Source organism: Protomyctophum bolini (assembly GCF_963924005.1).
Source record: "Protomyctophum bolini genome assembly, chromosome: 20".
Taxonomy (NCBI): Eukaryota; Metazoa; Chordata; class Actinopteri; order Myctophiformes; family Myctophidae; genus Protomyctophum; species Protomyctophum bolini.
In genome coordinates this window covers 14,847,619-14,868,576 of record NC_137881.1, presented here as the reverse complement: position 1 = coordinate 14,868,576, position 20,958 = coordinate 14,847,619, and the positions used below count along the sequence as shown (strand labels likewise).

Genomic DNA, 20,958 nt, shown 5'->3' with positions numbered 1-20,958 from the left:
AGTAAACATGGGCAATCTAGACCTAGTCTAAACTATCTTAATGAAGGCATATGAATTGCTATTAATCATAATGAATACATACTCCAGCTTGTTGACTTCTCTCCATTTCCATTATGTTATGTAGTGACTAAATAAGAATAACAAGTCATAACAGACCTGTGCAGAAATCTCACGTTTATGAACATCAATCTAAAGTTTGTTTTGCTGCAGCCTCTGCCTTGTAGCTCACAGTTTCACGTTGCTGTGTTTTATGATCTTCAGTCTGAAGATCATAAAAATCCTCCAAATGTTTTTATCTAAATGTTTCTGAAAATAGCAGATCTGCAAGCTCACAACTTGTGGCATAGCAATAGTGAGCTTGTACATAGGGGGTTAAAGTGGTTGAATTATTTTTGCATTGTAGGAATTGCTTAGACATCAGGTCTTGGAAATGATGACAGGGTGTCACATTCTCTCCAGTAAGCACCCCTGGATGTGGACTACCTGGAATTTGCATGTGCACAGGAAAATAGTTTTCATTGATATTGTGTCACAGCATGTTCCGGTGTCCCAGGAGGTTAGAGAGGCATTAACACAATTGTGCACTGCAGTTCAGACCATGAGAGAGTATCAACAACATCCTCCAACACCAGTCCAACTTGAAATACAGTGTGGAACTGGACGACCAAGGATCTCAATAATGAATGAGCATCCAACTCATCTACTGGAACTTGGACTGCCATAAATCCCATAGTCTGAAGACTTCAGACTATGGGATTTATGGTAAATCTCCCATTGGCTTAGAGGCAGCCTAGCAACGAGGCAGCCAATCACCTTTTTGAGACATTTTTACCTTGTGCTGGTTTCACAAATGCTTTGAGAAAATCCACAAGTGGCTGGAGTCACAAATGCATTGAGAAAATCCACAAGTGCCTGGAGTCACAAATGCATTGAGAAAATCCACAAATCATCAACTCTGACACACAGAGTTGATGATTTACAAATGATTTACATTTACATATTTTTTTTACAAATTGTCATATATTTGTAAAAATGTATTTAAATGCCAACTTACAAGTTACATGTTTCTTTGTGGATGGGACAATACATTTGTGAAAATTATCATAAAAAAGCGTGACGTTTGTCTCAAAATGATTCAACAGGAAAAAGGAATGCCAGATGCAGATTTACAATTCACACGCAGAATTGAGGATTTACAAATGGTATTTTAGGATAAACGCACACACAAATCTATATATTTTTTGTAAAAATACGAAATACATTTGTAAATCGTGGAAAAACATTTGCAAATCTTGTAAACACATTTGTAAATCTTGGAAACACATTTGTAAATCATGGAACATTTGTAAAAACATTCGAGACAAATTTCTCCCCATAGAAGACATGTGAAATTTAGAAAATATATGTAAAGGTAATTAGGGATGTGCCGATGAGACATTTTGGCCGATATCGATATCCGATATAAATAATTGCTGTTATGGCCGATAACCGATATTACCGATGTTGATATGTCATTCTGTATTGATTTTTTTAATGATTTTGTCCATTCTGAAAAATACATGTAACAGGGTAACTGCACTACAGGCTTAGGCAAGTCAGATTTAACTTAAATACCTTTATATTTAATATTGTGAGCTTGTAGATCTGTTCAAGCTGTTATTTTGGGCTTGTTTATCTGTGAAGACAGACCGATTAATCGGACCGATGAATTATTCGGTCTAATTGATTCATCGAACCGATGCCGATTGATCTAAAAACAACTCAAATTGGCCGATACCGATGTGTTTGCCGATTAATCTCCCATCACTAAAAACATGGAGAAAAACAGACACCTTCAATGTTAACCATATAAGTGTCAAATAAACTTTATCATGAAAACCTTTTGTTATGGTATATCAATGTCAGATTATATTATTGTGAATATAATAATGATATAATATTATATTGTAATGTATTTTCCTGTAAAATTGCTTGCTCTGGCTAGTATCTCTGTCGGTCCTTTGCTCTACATGTAAAGTGTCGGTATGATGCAGAATAGGGAGGTTATTCAAGTTTTTTTAGCCTGGGGGCGGCATTTTATATTCCCTGCCCCCTCCTCCCTTTCCTCCCCCCCCTGTGTTTCCCATCAGTGTGGCTGTTATTAACACTGTACAGACTCACGGTCCAGTAAGGCGTGCCACTAACTCATCGTCCGGGGAGACACTCCCCGGAGTTTTTCGTCTCCCACTCTGCAGGTCGATGGACTTCTACTATGGACCCCCAGCTGCCTCAAGAGTGTGACCGTGGACCAGGCCTCTTCATGGAGCCAGCAACAGAGTGTCTGCCTGCCTGGGAATAGTCATCAAGTATCATATGTAAGTGAAGAACCTAACCGTTAAAATTTCTATATAATAAACTATGCATCGATACTATACAGTAGGAAAGGAGCTGGTCATTTGTGTGCAGGCCAAGACAAGCACACTGGAAAGACCTGTGGACAAGGGTGGACAAGTGTCTCTCCATTTGATGTTTAGCTGTAACGGCTAATCCTTGTGTTGGGAATGATATTTGAGTGTTGTATAGATAGCACGTGCAGGTAAAAGCGGTAGTGAGTGAATTCACATTTTCTTGTCTTCTGAAGATCAGCTTCCACCACCTCCTCTACTATTTCCTTCTAATACCAACTCCTAACACCACCTCCTTCTAACACCACCTAACACCACCTCCTTGAATTATGTGGTGGAAGCTGATCTGCAGAAGTCATGTGAAATTTAGAAAATATGTAGTAAAGCAGACACGTTCATCGTTAACCCATTCCCTGTACCATTTATTTTCATTTTTATTGTTTCAAATAAACTTTACCATGACAACCTCTTGTTATGGTATATCAATGTGGTCAGATAATATATAATTGTATTCACAATTATATCATTATATTGTAATGTATTTGCCTGTAAAATTGCTTGCTCTGGGTAGTATCTCTGTCGGACCTTTGCTCTATATACAGTACATGTAAAAACATCCCCCTAACTTTTCTCCTCTCCTAACCCCTTGGTTGTGTGGGATCATTTCCAATCAGTTAACACTTGTTTGTTTAACACTTATTGTATGTGTTTTTGTATGGATAGTTTTATCATCGTTTTTAAGAGCCTACTCAGGGACTACAGATGTAAACTAGCTTTTGGCTAACTCTGGCCCATTTACATGGATGTGAAAACTGACATGTTGATTAATGAGCATTTTCCCTGTCAAATAAATAAATAAACATTGTACAGACTGACTCACTGTCCAGTAAGGCCTGCCACTAACTCATCATCCGGGGAGCCACTCCCTGGTGTTTATTTTTGTCTCACACTCTGCAGTTCCATGGACTTGTAATATGGACCCCCAGCTGCCTATCAAGAGTGTGACTGTGGACCAGGCTTCTTCACAGAGCCTTCACTCAGCCTATGAAGAGTGTGACTGTGGACCCGGCCTCCTCACAGAGCACGACCATGGACTGCTACCATATCATAGTACATCACAACGCTGCATTTTATCTTAAAAGTAATACTTCATATGATCTGACATCATTGTGGCAACAATGATGTCAGAAATCATGTCAAAAAGGGCGAAATAAAAGGACAGTCGCTTGTAGCAGGCATTATGTATGTGGGAACAAGTGGGTGAATGTTATTGCTTGTAGTGGCTTAGGTATGCGACTCTTCCCTTTGCATCAGGTATCATCTGCTTGACTCTTCCCGACACACCCACAACCTCTCTGGCACTGAATCGTCCATAATCATAACGTCTGCCATTGCCAGGTTCTTCTTAATCCGAGTGCATTTTTGTGGCTCTTGAAGCAGAGGCAGGTACTCGCCCATCTCTTCCAAAACAAGTCAACAAGCTCAAGTGGCATGACTGAGGTGCTGATAATTATATTTCCATTGCTGACCCACGAGAAAGAAGCTTGGGGGCTCTTTTTGGTCAAACAGTAGTGTGTTAGAGGCCCATTAGCTCTGTGTATCTTCATTTGATGTTTGACTGTAACCCCAAACCTTGTGTTGGGAATTGAAGTCCCCTGTATATATGACAGGTGCAAGTAGATCAGCAGATCAGCTTCCACCAACTTCTAACACCACCTCCTTCTAACACATCCTAACACCACCTAACACCACCTCCTTCCATATTGGTGGAAGCTGATCTGCAGAAGATATATGATGTGAATTCACTCACTCCCACTGGTAGCAACCCAGACCTGGCCTTTGCCGTGTGTCAGCAATGGAAATGCACAAAAGACTTGTAAAGACTTTGCTGAAGGGTGAAAAAGTGCAGTATCTCGTTGACTTGTTTTGGAAGAGATGGGTGAGTACCTCTCTCTGCTTCAACTGCCACAAAAGTGGACTCAGATAAAGAAGGGTTTCTTTATCTGAGTCCACTTTTGTGTTGTCCCCATCCTGTTATGCATAACAAATATTTCAGGGCCTATCACTTACGATATTTATGTTGCCAGATTAACCCCCTGGTCTCTGTCCCTACTATATTAAGTTGTAAAACTGTGGAATAATGTTGTGATTCAGTCATGGAATAACGCTATGTCAAGCCTGGATCTGTAACATCATTTCACTGAGAATCAATTTATATAAATTCCTCTAAACTTTATAATTAGGTGTGGTCTGAATTCCTTCGTCTTCCAATTACTTTTTAAAGGTCTTTTAACAAGGTGTTTTATCCATTGCCTGGATTGTGTTCAAAGGGTTTTTCTAGGATTGGTTAAGGTGACTAAAGGATTTTATTCAAAGGGTATTTCACTCATTTGCAAAAGATAATGTATACCGATTAATTTGGTTCCATTCAAAGTTCTCTCAAAGGTTTATCCATTGTGCTATCTTAAATTGACAGCGCACTATATTTGACAACTAGGCCTAAGGTTTTTGAAAAAGTTTCTTACTGTCTTAAACTGACAGTCCTATATTCCTATATTAGGATAATTTATTTGGGTTTTATTTACATTTTCATGGTGGTCTGGACATATTTTAATTTAAGGTCCTGGTTCAGACTTACATTATTCACATATTTTTATAAGTAATTTCTTTCTTCTTGCCTATCTATTGCCCTAGTTCTTCACTAGTGGACTTTGTGTGATGTGGAGGTATGTGATTTATGTCGGTATCATTATGGTAGCATGTAGCCTGCTCAACACTGTTTACTAGGGGTGTAACGATATAGTAAGTGCATCGAAACATTTATTTTAATTTCAAGAAATCGAAGAGTATCGAAATTAAAACGGCAACATTGACTATGTATCGTTTTGCAATGGAAATCTGTATCTGATGTGTGTTATGTACCCATTGTCTCTTGTGTACACGAAACACACACACACACACACACACACACACACACACACACACACACACACACACAAAAGCTGTTGGCTTTCTTGCATTTATCCTTTTGATAGTGATGATAACTATCGACGGGGGAAAATTCAATCATCAATGGTAGTTACAGTTTCAGTTTATTTTTTGCTTGCTTCATTTTGCCACTGTTTTATATCGCATCGGCATCTTCCAACCTGTAGAATAGTGACACGTCCTCCTTGGTTCCCAGTTCAGAGAAAGAAAAAACAAGTATGTTTTTCGTTCCAGTTCTAAACTTTTAGGATTCTGAACCAATTCATTTTCAGTGAAAACTCTCTAAATTGATTCCAAATTAGGCGGAACCGGTTCAACCCCTGTAGAAAAGTAGCCTGTCAGGGTATCCAAAACTGTTCATACAGGCCCTGCAATCCTCACTGATATAAACTGTGTGTGTGTGTGTGTGTGTGTGTGTGTGTAGCTCTGTGGTGGAGGATAGTGAGGAGGCCTTTGTGAAGAACCCGGATGGCTGCCCCCTGGTGCTGTATCTCAGGACTGGAGAAGACCAGCCTCTCACTGGATCCACCAGGCAGCTGCTGGAGAGGGTCAATGCAGCTGACAAAGCAGCAAAAGTCAAGGTGTGTGTGCGTGTGTGTGTGCGCGCATGCGTGTGTCTGTGTTCAAGTGTAACTTTGCAGATGTTCAAGTGCAGAATTCATTGGATTCTTTCACATCAGCCACTCCTACATGGCTGGCTTGGACATCTTTGCCATAATGAGAACACCATCAAAATCTAAGAGTTCCCTCGGAAGTCTTGCCACGGACACATTTATCCGTGTACACTGTACGGACATGTTGATGACCCCTGATACACAGCCTTTCTGTATACTATGATATGATGTGTACATTCACCTACTGTAGGTGGTGGATCATAGTGGTTCCCCAGAGGATGGAGCAGCCTTGATTTACGCCCAGCTGGAGAAAGTCGTCAAGCAGGTATAAAACAGTATTATGTCATTGCCGTTGGGCAGAATCCTCATGTGTTTGTCATACAACAGTGATGCACAAAAACAGCAAAAAGAATAGCCACTGTGAGCGTATAGATATTTTTAGATATCGTCTCTGTCACTGCTTTAGGAGTTGCTGGGCCTGGAGGGGACAGACGTGGACTCCGCGGACTCGGGCATAGACGAGGGACACGAGGAAGACTCGGGCGACGTGCTGTGGGACCTGCATGACGAGCAGGAGCAGATTGAAGCTTACCAGCAGGCCTGCAGCACCAGCTGCTCTCAACTAGGCTTCCAGAAGGTAGGGCACATTCCCTCCTGATGTCCTTAACCACGTCTCTCACATCTCAGTCACTAATCAATGCAATCTGAAAGTTCTTCCAATTGATAAAATGTTATTTTAACCAATCTGTATAATGTCTCACTGTCAGGGAGGGCATACAACGTACGGAATGCAGATTTAAATGATTTCTTCCTGTCCTCTCAGTATATAGATCGTCTTAATGACATGGTGGCAGCCCCTCCGCCAACCCCTCCACTGCTGGTGTCTGGAGGTCCAGGCTCAGGGAAGTCTCTCCTGCTCTCCAAATGGTAACAACTACTGTATTTCACCATCCAAATGACTGTTAATATACAGTAGGTTGCGTCCCCACAGGCAGACTTGACTTGTTTATAGTAGCTCAGATTTATATAGTGCTTTTCTAAGTCGATTTACGTAAAATAAAGGGAACCAACTTTATTATTAAGAAAAAACAAAAAGAACAACTGTGAATTGGAAGGTCGCTGGTTCGACCCTCTGCTTGCCAAAACTGTGTGTCCTTTTTATGTGGGAAGCGGGAGTCACTGTCCTCATAATTCAACATCTCTAAAAGTTTAATTTAGGTTATTTACCCACTCCCACCCATACATATAGCTTTTTTTAAATGGTAAAATAATTTAGCAGCATCCCCCATTGACTGCTGTGTAATGTCCTGCAGGATTGAACTTCAGCAGAAGCAGGCCCCCAACACTTTATTCCTCTATCATTTTGTTGGCCGGCCTCTGTCCACCAGCTCAGAGCCCGTTCTGATCATCAAACGCCTCACTGTCAAGGTAAGGTGGCCTTCAGTTCCCACAGAGTCAAGCTCAGCATTCTGTCAAGGTTAACATACTGTATACATTTGGCGCTGTCGGGCAGAAACGTATATCGCTGGATTTCATTGTTTGTTTTTTATTATTTATTATTATTATTTTAATGACAGGTTTTTTTTCTTGTCTGATTGATTGTTGTCTCATAGTTGCTGCAGCACTTCTGGTCCATCTCAGGTCTGTCCATGGAGCCTAGTAAGATCCTGGAGGAGTTCCCACGCTGGCTGGAGAGACTGTCGGCACGCCACCATGGAAACATCATCATCATCATCGACTCCATCGACCAGACACAGGTACAGTACACCGTACTGCTGGAACCCACGATAGACCAGCGGTTCTCAACCTTTTCAGGCCGCGACCGGCCCAAATTCTGAACTGGGCCACCCCAAAATAATCATGTGTAATCACATTTGAACTCGGGGAACTGGGGACCCCCCAAATAATCATATTTGAACTGGGGACCCCCCAAATAATCATATTTGAACTGGGGACATCCACCCTGACAAGCACTTGGGAATAGTAGGAGTTGAGGCATTACTTTTAGTTTGACCCGGTCCACAGATAAATAGAATATATAGTTTCACAATTCTCTTTCATGATTATAAAATTTGGCCAATGTTTGACCAATCTTTTGTTTCGATTTCTTTTAGGAATTAAAAATCTTAAAAGTACTTAACTTGTCAATTTATTGACAATGATCTGACCCCCCCCAAAATCATGTGGGGACCCCCAGGCCGACCCACAGGTTGAGAACCACTGTGTCAAACAGTCACATGAAGCAGACATTCACAAGGCTTTTCTCTTTTGCTTCCAGCAAGCTGAAAGGCACATGAAGTGGCTGATTGACCCTCTGCCCGTCAACGTGAGAGTGGTGGTGTCTGTCAATGTGGAAACATGTCCTCAGGCCTGGAGGTGAGACACATCAGAAAATAGACCACGTATCTATCATCAAATATTCAGTTGTTGTCAATGAAGCTACGTGCAATCGCATCCAGCATGTGTATCCTGTTATCTGTTCCAATGCTTCCATATCTAAATACCTTTCTGAACAAGCAATAACGTACAGTACAAGAGCGGGTACTATACTGTGAGATATGTTGACCCTACAGTGACTATATTTCACCGTACAGCAGAGCAGGTATGCTGTGTTATTGCTTTTATTTCATTTTGAAATGTATTAAAACATTTCACTAAAGGATAAGCCCCTTGAGTTGCAGTCTTTACTTTTGTAATTGTTAACTTCAACAAAGCGCTGGGTTCGGAAAAAAACAACAACAGACGAGCCTTTATTTATTCTTCATCTGTGGGAAAAAGCACTGCTTTCATGTAATAAAGTACGGGACGTGTATGGTATATGCGTGCCATTAGTGGGCGCGTAGTTAGTCAATTAATGCTCCGTTGCATGTCGGTATCACATGCTCACAATGGCTAATCTACAAGCTCACAACTTGTGCGTGTTGTGAGGTTATTGAACGGCGATTTTAGATGCGCGATACCGCCATAAGACAAAGTATAAATCCGTCTTTAATTGTAAATGGTTGTGTGTGTGTGCCTGCCCAGGTTGTGGCCCACCCTGCACCTGGACCCACTGAGTCCCAGGGAGGTGAGGAGTGTGGTCAACGCAGAGTGCCAGGCCATGGAGGTCAAACTCACCAAGGACCAGGTGAGGGGGGCATAACAGTGTGGACAGATGGTCCTAAGGCTCTGACAAGCAAATCGGATTTGTCAGCCGTCTGCTGTCGCCCCGTCGAAGTATCACCAGTATCTAGCCCATATCGTACGGCATACTATAGCGCGCAGTTTTTCATCATTTTTGAAGATTTGAAAAAAATGACGAAATGACAAAAACGATGGGTTATAGCCCATGTTTTTTGAAATTTTGAAAAAAAAAAGTTAGCCTCGTTTCTCATCATTTTGGACCGTGGGCTATAGCCAATATCGTACGGCATACTATAGCGCGCAGTTTTTCATCATTTTTGAAGATTTGAAAAAAATGACGAAATGACAAAAACGATGGGTTATAGCCCATGTTTTTTGAAATTTTGAAAAAAAAAGTTATCCTCGTTTCTCATCATTTTGGACCATGGGCTATAGCCCATATCGTACGGCATACTATAGCGCGCCGTTTTTCATCATTTTTGAGGATTTGAAAAAAATGACGAAATGACAAAAACGATGGGTTATAGCCCATGTTTTTTGAAATTTTGAAAAAAAAAGTTAGCCTCGTTTCTCATCATTTTGGACCGTGGGCTATAGCCCATATCGTACGGCATACTATAGCGCGCCGTTTTTCATCATTTTTGAGGATTTGAAAAAAATGACGAAATGACAAAAACGATGGGTTATAGCCCATGTTTTTTGAAATTTTGAAAAAAAGAGTTAGCCTCGTTTCTCATCATTTTGGACCGTGGGCTATAGCCCATATCGTACGGCATACTATAGCGCGCCGTTTTTCATCATTTTTGAGGATTTGAAAAAAATCACGAAATGACAAAAACGATGGGTTATAGCCCATGTTTTTTTAAATTAAAAAAAAAAAAGTTAGCCTCGTTTCTCATCATTTTGGACCGTGGGCTATAGCCCATATCGTACGGCATACTATAGCGCGCCGTTTTTCATCATTTTTGAGGATTTGAAAAAAATGACGAAATGACAAAAACGATGGGTTATAGCCCATGTTTTTTGAAATTTTGAAAAAAAAAGTTAGCCTCGTTTCTCATCATTTTGGACCGTGGGCTATAGCCCATATCGTACGGCATACTATAGCGCGCCGTTTTTCATCATTTTTGAGGATTTGAAAAAAATGACGAAATGACAAAAACGATGGGTTATAGCCCATGTTTTTTTAAATTAAAAAAAAAAAAGTTAGCCTCGTTTCTCATCATTTTGGACCGTGGGCTATAGCCCATATCGTACGGCATACTATAGCGCGCCGTTTTTCATCATTTTTGAGGATTTGAAAAAAATGACGAAATGACAAAAACGATGGGTTATAGCCCATGTTTTTTGAAATTTTGAAAAAAAAAGTTAGCCTCGTTTCTCATCATTTTGGACCGTGGGCTATAGCCCATATCGTACGGCATACTATGGCACGCCGTTTTTGTCTGCCCTGGTGGACATGTTTCTCCCATTATGCAGGCTCTACTGACCAAAACTGCAGCTTCTTTTACTATTCACTGTTAACATTAACACTCACATTTTGTGCTTGATTCATCCCTTAACTGTGTCACCTTTTCTACAGGCTCAACCATGACATCTCTGGTACCTGAAACACCCCTTCCACATCACCCCACTCCTCCACGCCCTCCTCTGGATCAGCTTCCCAATAGAATTGTTCCTTTACTAGGTTGGCCTTTCCACAACAACTGCGTTCACTGTTAACTACACTCAGACTCCATTAAAAATACATGTTGTGACTTTGTCAACCTTTGCTCCCACAGAAGCTCTCACCTATGCCATAAAGCAGAAAGAAAGACAGCCGGAACATCATACTACCAATGTGGTTTTTCAAGCCTTGCTTCGCGCTGTGCTTCCTGGCCCTACAATCCCCATTGACGTAAGGCTGTTGCATTGCTACATATGTCATTTCTGAATAATATAAAACTGATGCTAACCTGAACATGATTATGATCAAACAAATCACTATCCTTTGTTTCACGTCTGCCCTGGTGGACATGTTTCTCCCATTATGCAGCAGGCTCTACTGACCAAAACTTTTCTGTCTCCTTTTCTACAAGCTCAACCATGACAATCTCTGGAACCAGAAACACCCCTTCCACATCACCCCACTCCTCCACGCCCTCCTCTGGATCAGCTGCCCAATATAATTGTTCCTTTAACAACATGTTAAAAATGATATAGTGCACTTCATTGTAAAATGTAAAATCTTTTGATTAGTGGGACATTTTCGTTAATTAACCTTAGGTATACATTTGATGAATATAGTGCACTTCATTGTAAAATGTAACATGTTAATTCATTTGATGTATAGTAAATGTATGTAGGATAAATGGACAGTCATGGTTCCTATTGGGACCACGACTTTAAAGGGGGGGGGGGGTGTGATGCCCCACACACATACTGAGTAGTGGATGTGCCTGCCTATGGTAGGGCATTGGCCCGATGGCTGATGGGACAGCACCTGGGCCCGGTGTCTCCCAGAGGCCATAAATACCACACTCATCCCAGTTGAGAAGAGAGATCCAGAGGAGCCAGACCTGCTGCCTCCACTCCCTTCATTAGCCTCCATGCCTCCGTTCCTTTATGTTTGATTGTTCTTTCCATCCACACATGCACCACACCATGTATCACACATCCATACACTACACCTACACCACTGACTCACTGACTACACATTCCATATCATTTGTTATGTTAAGTACTGCAGTTCTTTTTAGTTCCTTATATAGGCCTATTATTTAATAAATCATATATTGTTCATCTTTCGCACGTCTCCTGCTCCGAATGTTTGTCATGGCAAGAACCAGCCATGACAATTCTTTCCTACAAATACACTCAGACTCCCACAACCTCCCACAATTTCCTTCCTCCGATTTGCGCTGCGCGCCGCTAGGACGCGAAATTCTAGTGAATTAGAGGATAAAGCTCACATGTTACCCAAATAGTTGAATACACAAAAGCTAAGGCACTGGTGTCGTACTTATGGTTTACCGGAACGGGGTTCAACTCCCTGCAGTGCCCTGCTCAATGTGTTCTATTTAACGGAAAAATTGTTTTTTCCGAGTGTTTTTTCCGCAATTCCGCAATTTCCGCAATTTCCGCAATTCCGCAATTGCGGAAATTGCGGAATTTTGAATTTTGAAAAAAAAAGTTATCCGGAAATTGCGGAAATTGCGGAAAATGAAAAAAACATGGGCTATAAGCCATCCTTTTTTTTCTAACACTCCGCAATTTGCTAATGTTTCCCATCCTTTCCGGTAAATACAACACATTGAGCAGGGCACTGCAGGGAGTTGAACCCCGTTCCGGTAAACCAGAAGTCCGACACCAGTGCCTTAGTTTTTGTGTTGTTCATTTACAGGTCCAGGTGTGCATATACATGTGCGCCTGTGCGTGTGTAGGTGCACGCTTCAATATAACCCATCGTTTTTTTCATTTTTTCAATATTGTCCAATTCTCCATGAGTAGCTGTCTGTCTGTCTGCCTGTCTATGAGTAGCTGTCTGCCTGCCTGCCAGCCAGCAAGTTGGTTAACAGAAAATAAATTGTTATGGCTGAGTAAAATAAAATACAATATCCATTTCCACCATTTCCACCATTTCCGCAATTACCATTTCCACAATTTCCGCAATTTCCGCAATTTCCGGATAACTTTTTTTTTCAAAATTTCAAAAATTGCGGAAATTGCGGAATTTTGAATTTTGAAAAAAAAAGTTATCCGGAAATTGCGGAAATTGCGGAAAATGAAAAAAACATGGGCTATAAGCCATCCTTTTTTTTCTAACACTCCGCAATTTGCTAATGTTTCCCATCCTTTCCGGTAAATACAACACATTGAGCAGGGCACTGCAGGGAGTTGAACCCCGTTCCGGTAAACCAGAAGTCCGACACCAGTGCCTTAGTTTTTGTGTTGTTCATTTACAGGTCCAGGTGTGCATATACATGTGCGCCTGTGCGTGTGTAGGTGCACGCTTCAATATAACCCATCGTTTTTTCATTTTTTCAATATTGTCCAATTCTCCATGAGTAGCTGTCTGTCTGTCTGCCTGTCTATGAGTAGCTGTCTGCCTGCCTGCCAGCCAGCAAGTTGGTTAACAGAAAATAAATTGTTATGGCTGAGTAAAATAAAATACAATATCCATTTCCACCATTTCCACCATTTCCGCAATTACCATTTCCACAATTTCCGCAATTTCCGCAATTTCCGGATAACTTTTTTTTTCAAAATTTCAAAAATTGCGGAAATTGCGGAATTTTGAATTTTGAAAAAAAAAGTTATCCGGAAATTGCGGAAATTGCGGAAAATGAAAAAAACATGGGCTATAAGCCATCCTTTTTTTTCTAACACTCCGCAATTTGCTAATGTTTCCCATCCTTTCCGGTAAATACAACACATTGAGCAGGGCACTGCAGGGAGTTGAACCCCGTTCCGGTAAACCAGAAGTCCGACACCAGTGCCTTAGTTTTTGTGTTGTTCATTTACAGGTCCAGGTGTGCATATACATGTGCGCCTGTGCGTGTGTAGGTGCACGCTTCAATATAACCCATCGTTTTTTTCATTTTTTCAATATTGTCCAATTCTCCATGAGTAGCTGTCTGCCTGCCTGCCAGCCAGCAAGTTGGTTAACAGAAAATAAATTGTTATGGCTGAGTAAAATAAAATACAATATCCATTTCCACCATTTCCACCATTTCCGCAATTACCATTTCCACAATTTCCGCAATTTCCGCAATTTCCGGATAACTTTTTTTTTCAAAATTTCAAAAATTGCGGAAATTGCGGAATTTTGAATTTTGAAAAAAAAAGTTATCCGGAAATTGCGGAAATTGCGGAAAATGAAAAAAACATGGGCTATAAGCCATCCTTTTTTTTCTAACACTCCGCAATTTGCTAATGTTTCCCATCCTTTCCGGTAAATACAACACATTGAGCAGGGCACTGCAGGGAGTTGAACCCCGTTCCGGTAAACCAGAAGTCCGACACCAGTGCCTTAGTTTTTGTGTTGTTAATTTACAGGTCCAGGTGTGCATACGCATGTGCGCATGTAGGTGTGGGAATGGGATTGAATGAGTGAATGGGATCTGCGATTTAACCTATTTTATTATTATAGCGTGCCGCTCAATGACCTCTGAGACCATGCATGGACTAATGAACCATGTAAATACAACACATTGAGCAGGGCACTGCAGGGAGTTGAACCCCGTTCCGGTAAACCAGAAGTACGACACCAGTGCCTTAGTTTTTGTGTTGTCATTTACAGGTCCTTTCGTTGAAATGTAAATTTGACATTTGAACAGTGTGTGTGTGCACGCTTCTATAACCAGTGTTGGACCTGTAAGGGTCCATTTGGTTACATGTGTTACACTCTCAGACTTAGACATGGACCAAATGGTCAGTAGACCTGTACGTGCCCGTCGGCCACCATATATACTCTCAGAGTTACAGACCTGTAATGTGTTACACTCTCAGAGTTACATTTGGTTAGCGTGTGCATGCCCCTGTGCGTGTGTGTGTTCCAGAATTCCTCGGAAATACTACGGATTTTTTTCGCAACACCGCAATTCCTCCGCAATACTCCACAATACATGGGCTATAACCCATGTTTTTTGAAATTTTGAATTTTCCTCAAAAATGATGAAAAACGGCGTGCTATAGTATGCCGTACGGTAGGGGCTATAGCCCATGTTCAAAAATGATGAAAAATGAGGATATTTTTTTTTCAAAAATTCAAAAAACGATAGGCTATAACCCATGTTTTTTGGAATTTTGAATTTTCTTCAAATCCTCAAAAATGATGAAAAACGGCGTGCTATAGTATGCCGTACGGTAGGGGCTATAGCCCATGTTCAAAAATGATGAAAAATGAGGATAACATTTTTTTCAAAAATTCAAAAAACGATGGGCTATAACCCATGTTTTTTGAAATTTTTGAATTTTCTTCAAATCCTCAAAAATGATGAAAAACGGCGTGCTATAGTATGCCGTACGGTAGGGGCTATAGCCCATGTTCAAAAATGATGAAAAATGAGGATAACATTTTTTTCAAAAATTCAAAAAACGATGGGCTATAACCCATGTTTTTTGAAATTTTTAATTTTCTTAAAATCCTCAAAAATGATGAAAAACGGCGTGCTATAGTATGCCGTACGGTAGGGGCTATAGCCCATGTTCAAAAATGATGAAAAATGAGGATAACATTTTTTTCAAAAATTCAAAAAACGATGGGCTATAACCCATGTTTTTTGAAATTTTTAATTTTCTTAAAATCCTCAAAAATGATGAAAAACGGCGTGCTATAGTATGCCGTACGGTAGGGGCTATAAACCCATGTTCAAAAATGATGAAAAATGAGGATAACATTTTTTTCAAAAATTCAAAAAACGATGGGCTATAACCCATGTTTTTTGAAATTTTTAATTTTCTTCAAATCCTCAAAAATGATGAAAAACGGCGTGCTATAGTATGCCGTACGGTAGGGGCTATAGCCCATGTTCAAAAATGATGAAAAATGAGGATAAATTTTTTTTCAAAAATTCAAAAAACGATGGGCTATAACCCATGTTTTTTGAAATTTTGAATTTTCTTCAAATCCTCAAAAATGATGAAAAACGGCGTGCTATAGTATGCCGTACGGTAGGGGCTATAGCCCATGTTCAAAAATGATGAAAAATGAGGATAACATTTTTTTCAAAAATTCAAAAAACGATGGGCTATAACCCATGTTTTTTGAAATTTTGAATTTTCTTAAAATCCTCAAAAATGATGAAAAACGGCGTGCTATAGTATGCCGTACGGTAGGGGCTAAAAACCCATGTTCAAAAATGATGAAAAATGAGGATAACATTTTTTTCAAAAATTCAAAAAACGATGGGCTATAACCCATGTTTTTTGAAATTTTTAATTTTCTTCAAATCCTCAAAAATGATGAAAAACGGCGTGCTATAGTATGCCGTACGGTAGGGGCTATAGCCCATGTTCAAAAATGATGAAAAATGAGGATAACATTTTTTTCAAAAATTCAAAAAACGATGGGCTATAACCCATGTTTTTTGAAATTTAGAATTTTCTTCAAATCCTCAAAAATGATGAAAAACGGCGTGCTATAGTATGCCGTACGGTAGGGGCTATAGCCCATGTTCAAAAATGATGAAAAATGAGGATAACATTTTTTTCAAAAATTCAAAAAACGATAGGCTATAACCCATGTTTTTTGAAATTTTGAATTTTCTTCAAATCCTCAAAAATGATGAAAAACGGCGTGCTATAGTATGCCGTACGGTAGGGGCTATAGCCCATGTTCAAAAATGATGAAAAATGAGGATAACATTTTTTTCAAAAATTCAAAAAACGATGGGCTATAACCCATGTTTTTTGAAATTTTGAATTTTCCTCAAAAATGATGAAAAACGGCGTGCTATAGTATGCCGTACGGTAGGGGCTATAGCCCATGTTCAAAAATGATGAAAAATGAGGATATTTTTTTTTCAAAAATTCAAAAAACGATAGGCTATAACCCATGTTTTTTGAAATTTTGAATTTTCTTCAAATCCTCAAAAATGATGAAAAACGGCGTGCTATAGTATGCCGTACAGTAGGGGCTATAGCCCATGTTCAAAAATGATGAAAAATGAGGATAACGTTTTTTTCAAAAATTCAAAAAACGATGGGTTATAACCCATGTTTTTTGAAATTTTGAATTTTCTTCAAATCCTCAAAAATGATGAAAAACGGCGTGCTATAGTATGCCGTACGGTAGGGGCTATAGCCCATGTTCAAAAATGATAAAAAATGAGGATAACATTTTTTTCAAAAATTCAAAAAACGATGGGCTATAACCCATGTTTTTTTAAATTTTGAATTTTCCTCAAAAATGATGAAAAACGGCGTGCTATAGTATGCCGTACGGTAGGGGCTATAGCCCATGTTCAAAAATGATGAAAAATGAGGATATTTTTTTTTTCAAAAATTCAAAAAACGATAGGCTATAACCCATGTTTTTTGAAATTTTTAATTTTCTTCAAATCCTCAAAAATGATGAAAAACGGCGTGCTATAGTATGCCGTACGGTAGGGGCTATAGCCCATGTTCAAAAATGATGAAAAATGAGGATAACATTTTTTTCAAAAATTCAAAAAACGATGGGCTATAACCCATGTTTTTTGAAATTTTTAATTTTCTTAAAATCCTCAAAAATGATGAAAAACGGCGTGCTATAGTATGCCGTACGGTAGGGGCTATAAACCCATGTTCAAAAATGATGAAAAATGAGGATAACATTTTTTTCAAAAATTCAAAAAACGATGGGCTATAACCCATGTTTTTTGAAATTTTTAATTTTCTTCAAATCCTCAAAAATGATGAAAAACGGCGTGCTATAGTATGCCGTACGGTAGGGGCTATAGCCCATGTTCAAAAATGATGAAAAATGAGGATAACATTTTTTTCAAAAATTCAAAAAACGATGGGCTATAACCCATGTTTTTTGAAATTTTGAATTTTCTTAAAATCCTCAAAAATGATGAAAAACGGCGTGCTATAGTATGCCGTACGGTAGGGGCTATAAACCCATGTTCAAAAATGATGAAAAATGAGGATAACATTTTTTTCAAAAATTCAAAAAACGATGGGCTATAACCCATGTTTTTTGAAATTTTTAATTTTCTTCAAATCCTCAAAAATGATGAAAAACGGCGTGCTATAGTATGCCGTACGGTAGGGGCTATAGCCCATGTTCAAAAATGATGAAAAATGAGGATAACATTTTTTTCAAAAATTCAAAAAACGATGGGCTATAACCCATGTTTTTTGAAATTTTGAATTTTCTTCAAATCCTCAAAAATGATGAAAAACGGCGTGCTATAGTATGCCGTACGGTAGGGGCTATAGCCCATGTTCAAAAATGATGAAAAATGAGGATAACATTTTTTTCAAAAATTCAAAAAACGATAGGCTATAACCCATGTTTTTTGAAATTTTGAATTTTCTTCAAATCCTCAAAAATGATGAAAAACGGCGTGCTATAGTATGCCGTACGGTAGGGGCTATAGCCCATGTTCAAAAATGATGAAAAATGAGGATAACATTTTTTTCAAAAATTCAAAAAACGATGGGCTATAACCCATGTTTTTTGAAATTTTGAATTTTCCTCAAAAATGATGAAAAACGGCGTGCTATAGTATGCCGTACGGTAGGGGCTATAGCCCATGTTCAAAAATGATGAAAAATGAGGATATTTTTTTTTCAAAAATTCAAAAAACGATAGGCTATAACCCATGTTTTTTGAAATTTTGAATTTTCTTCAAATCCTCAAAAATGATGAAAAACGGCGTGCTATAGTATGCCGTACAGTAGGGGCTATAGCCCATGTTCAAAAATGATGAAAAATGAGGATAACGTTTTTTTCAAAAATTCAAAAAACGATGGGTTATAACCCATGTTTTTTGAAATTTTGAATTTTCTTCAAATCCTCAAAAATGATGAAAAACGGCGTGCTATAGTATGCCGTACGGTAGGGGCTATAGCCCATGTTCAAAAATGATAAAAAATGAGGATAACATTTTTTTCAAAAATTCAAAAAACGATGGGCTATAACCCATGTTTTTTTAAATTTTGAATTTTCCTCAAAAATGATGAAAAACGGCGTGCTATAGTATGCCGTACGGTAGGGGCTATAGCCCATGTTCAAAAATGATGAAAAATGAGGATATTTTTTTTTTCAAAAATTCAAAAAACGATAGGCTATAACCCATGTTTTTTGAAATTTTTAATTTTCTTCAAATCCTCAAAAATGATGAAAAACGGCGTGCTATAGTATGCCGTACGGTAGGGGCTATAGCCCATGTTCAAAAATGATGAAAAATGAGGATAACATTTTTTTCAAAAATTCAAAAAACGATGGGCTATAACCCATGTTTTTTGAAATTTTTGAATTTTCTTCAAATCCTCAAAAATGATGAAAAACGGCGTGCTATAGTATGCCGTACGGTAGGGGCTATAGCCCATGTTCAAAAATGATGAAAAATGAGGATAACGTTTTTTTCAAAAATTCAAAAAACGATGGGTTATAACCCATGTTTTTTGAAATTTTGAATTTTCTTCAAATCCTCAAAAATGATGAAAAACGGCGTGCTATAGTATGCCGTACGGTAGGGGCTATAGCCCATGTTCAAAAATGATAAAAAATGAGGATAACATTTTTTTCAAAAATTCAAAAAACGATGGGCTATAACCCATGTTTTTTTAAATTTTGAATTTTCCTCAAAAATGATGAAAAACGGCGTGCTATAGTATGCCGTACGGTAGGGGCTATAGCCCATGTTCAAAAATGATGAAAAATGAGGATATTTTTTTTTTCAAAAATTCAAAAAACGATAGGCTATAACCCATGTTTTTTGAAATTTTTAATTTTCTTCAAATCCTCAAAAATGATGAAAAACGGCGTGCTATAGTATGCCGTACGGTAGGGGCTATAGCCCATGTTCAAAAATGATGAAAAATGAGGATAACATTTTTTTCAAAAATTCAAAAAACGATGGGCTATAACCCATGTTTTTTGAAATTTTTGAATTTTCTTCAAATCCTCAAAAATGATGAAAAACGGCGTGCTATAGTATGCCGTACGGTAGGGGCTATAGCCCATGTTCAAAAATGATGAAAAATGAGGATAACATTTTTTTCAAAAATTCAAAAAACGATGGGCTATAACCCATGTTTTTTGAAATTTTTAATTTTCTTAAAATCCTCAAAAATGATGAAAAACGGCGTGCTATAGTATGCCGTACGGTAGGGGCTATAAACCCATGTTCAAAAATGATGAAAAATGAGGATAACATTTTTTTCAAAAATTCAAAAAACGATGGGCTATAACCCATGTTTTTTTTAATTTTTAATTTTCTTCAAATCCTCAAAAATGATGAAAAACGGCGTGCTATAGTATGCCGTACGGTAGGGGCTATAGCCCATGTTCAAAAATTATGAAAAATGAGGATAACATTTTTTTCAAAAATTCAAAAAACGATGGGCTATAACCCATGTTTTTTGAAATTTTGAATTTTCTTCAAATCCTCAAAAATGATGAAAAACGGCGTGCTATAGTATGCCGTACGGTAGGGGCTATAGCCCATGTTCAAAAATGATGAAAAATGAGGATATTTTTTTTTTCAAAAATTCAAAAAACGATAGGCTATAACCCATGTTTTTTGAAATTTTTAATTTTCTTCAAATACTCAAAAATGATGAAAAACGGCGTGCTATAGTATGCCGTACGGTAGGGGCTATAGCCCATGTTCAAAAATGATGAAAAATGAGGATAACATTTTTTTCAAAAATTCAAAAAACGATGGGCTATAACCCATGTTTTTTGAAATTTTTGAATTTTCTTCAAATCCTCAAAAATGATGAAAAACGGCGTGCTATAGTATGCCGTACGGTAGGGGCTATAGCCCATGTTCAAAAATGATGAAAAATGAGGATAACATTTTTTTCAAAAATTCAAAAAACGATGGGCTATAACCCATGTTTTTTGAAATTTTTAATTTTCTTAAAATCCTCAAAAATGATGAAAAACGGCGTGCTATAGTATGCCGTACGGTAGGGGCTATAAACCCATGTTCAAAAATGATGAAAAATGAGGATAACATTTTTTTCAAAAATTCAAAAAACGATGGGCTATAACCCATGTTTTTTTAAATTTTTAATTTTCTTCAAATCCTCAAAAATGATGAAAAACGGCGTGCTATAGTATGCCGTACGGTAGGGGCTATAGCCCATGTTCAAAAATTATGAAAAATGAGGATAACATTTTTTTCAAAAATTCAAAAAACGATGGG

The 20,958-nt window shown here is 38.5% G+C and overlaps 1 protein-coding gene and 1 long non-coding RNA gene across 3 annotated transcripts; both read left to right on the top strand.

The window, feature by feature from the left end:
• Positions 1–5,102: 5,102 nt before the first annotated feature.
• Positions 5,103–7,824, top strand: LOC308335215 (nephrocystin-3-like; the record flags this gene model as incomplete). The annotated part of the gene is made up of 7 exons (XM_080792226.1): positions 5,103–5,110; positions 5,797–5,953; positions 6,237–6,311; positions 6,453–6,623; positions 6,810–6,913; positions 7,300–7,414; positions 7,600–7,824. The coding sequence occupies 7 exons, from the start codon at positions 5,103–5,105 to the stop codon at positions 7,822–7,824; spliced, it is 855 nt and encodes a 284-aa protein (XP_080648352.1).
• Positions 7,825–10,870: 3,046 nt separating this feature from the next.
• LOC308335707 lies at positions 10,871–11,896 on the top strand. Of its 2 annotated transcripts, none has more exons than XR_013966078.1 (2): positions 10,871–11,006; positions 11,215–11,896. It is a non-coding gene; the product is annotated as an uncharacterized lncRNA (long non-coding RNA). The 2 variants fall into 2 exon arrangements; XR_013966079.1 differs by having other exon boundaries at positions 10,889–11,006; positions 11,188–11,896.
• The last annotated feature ends 9,062 nt before the right edge of the window (positions 11,897–20,958 follow it).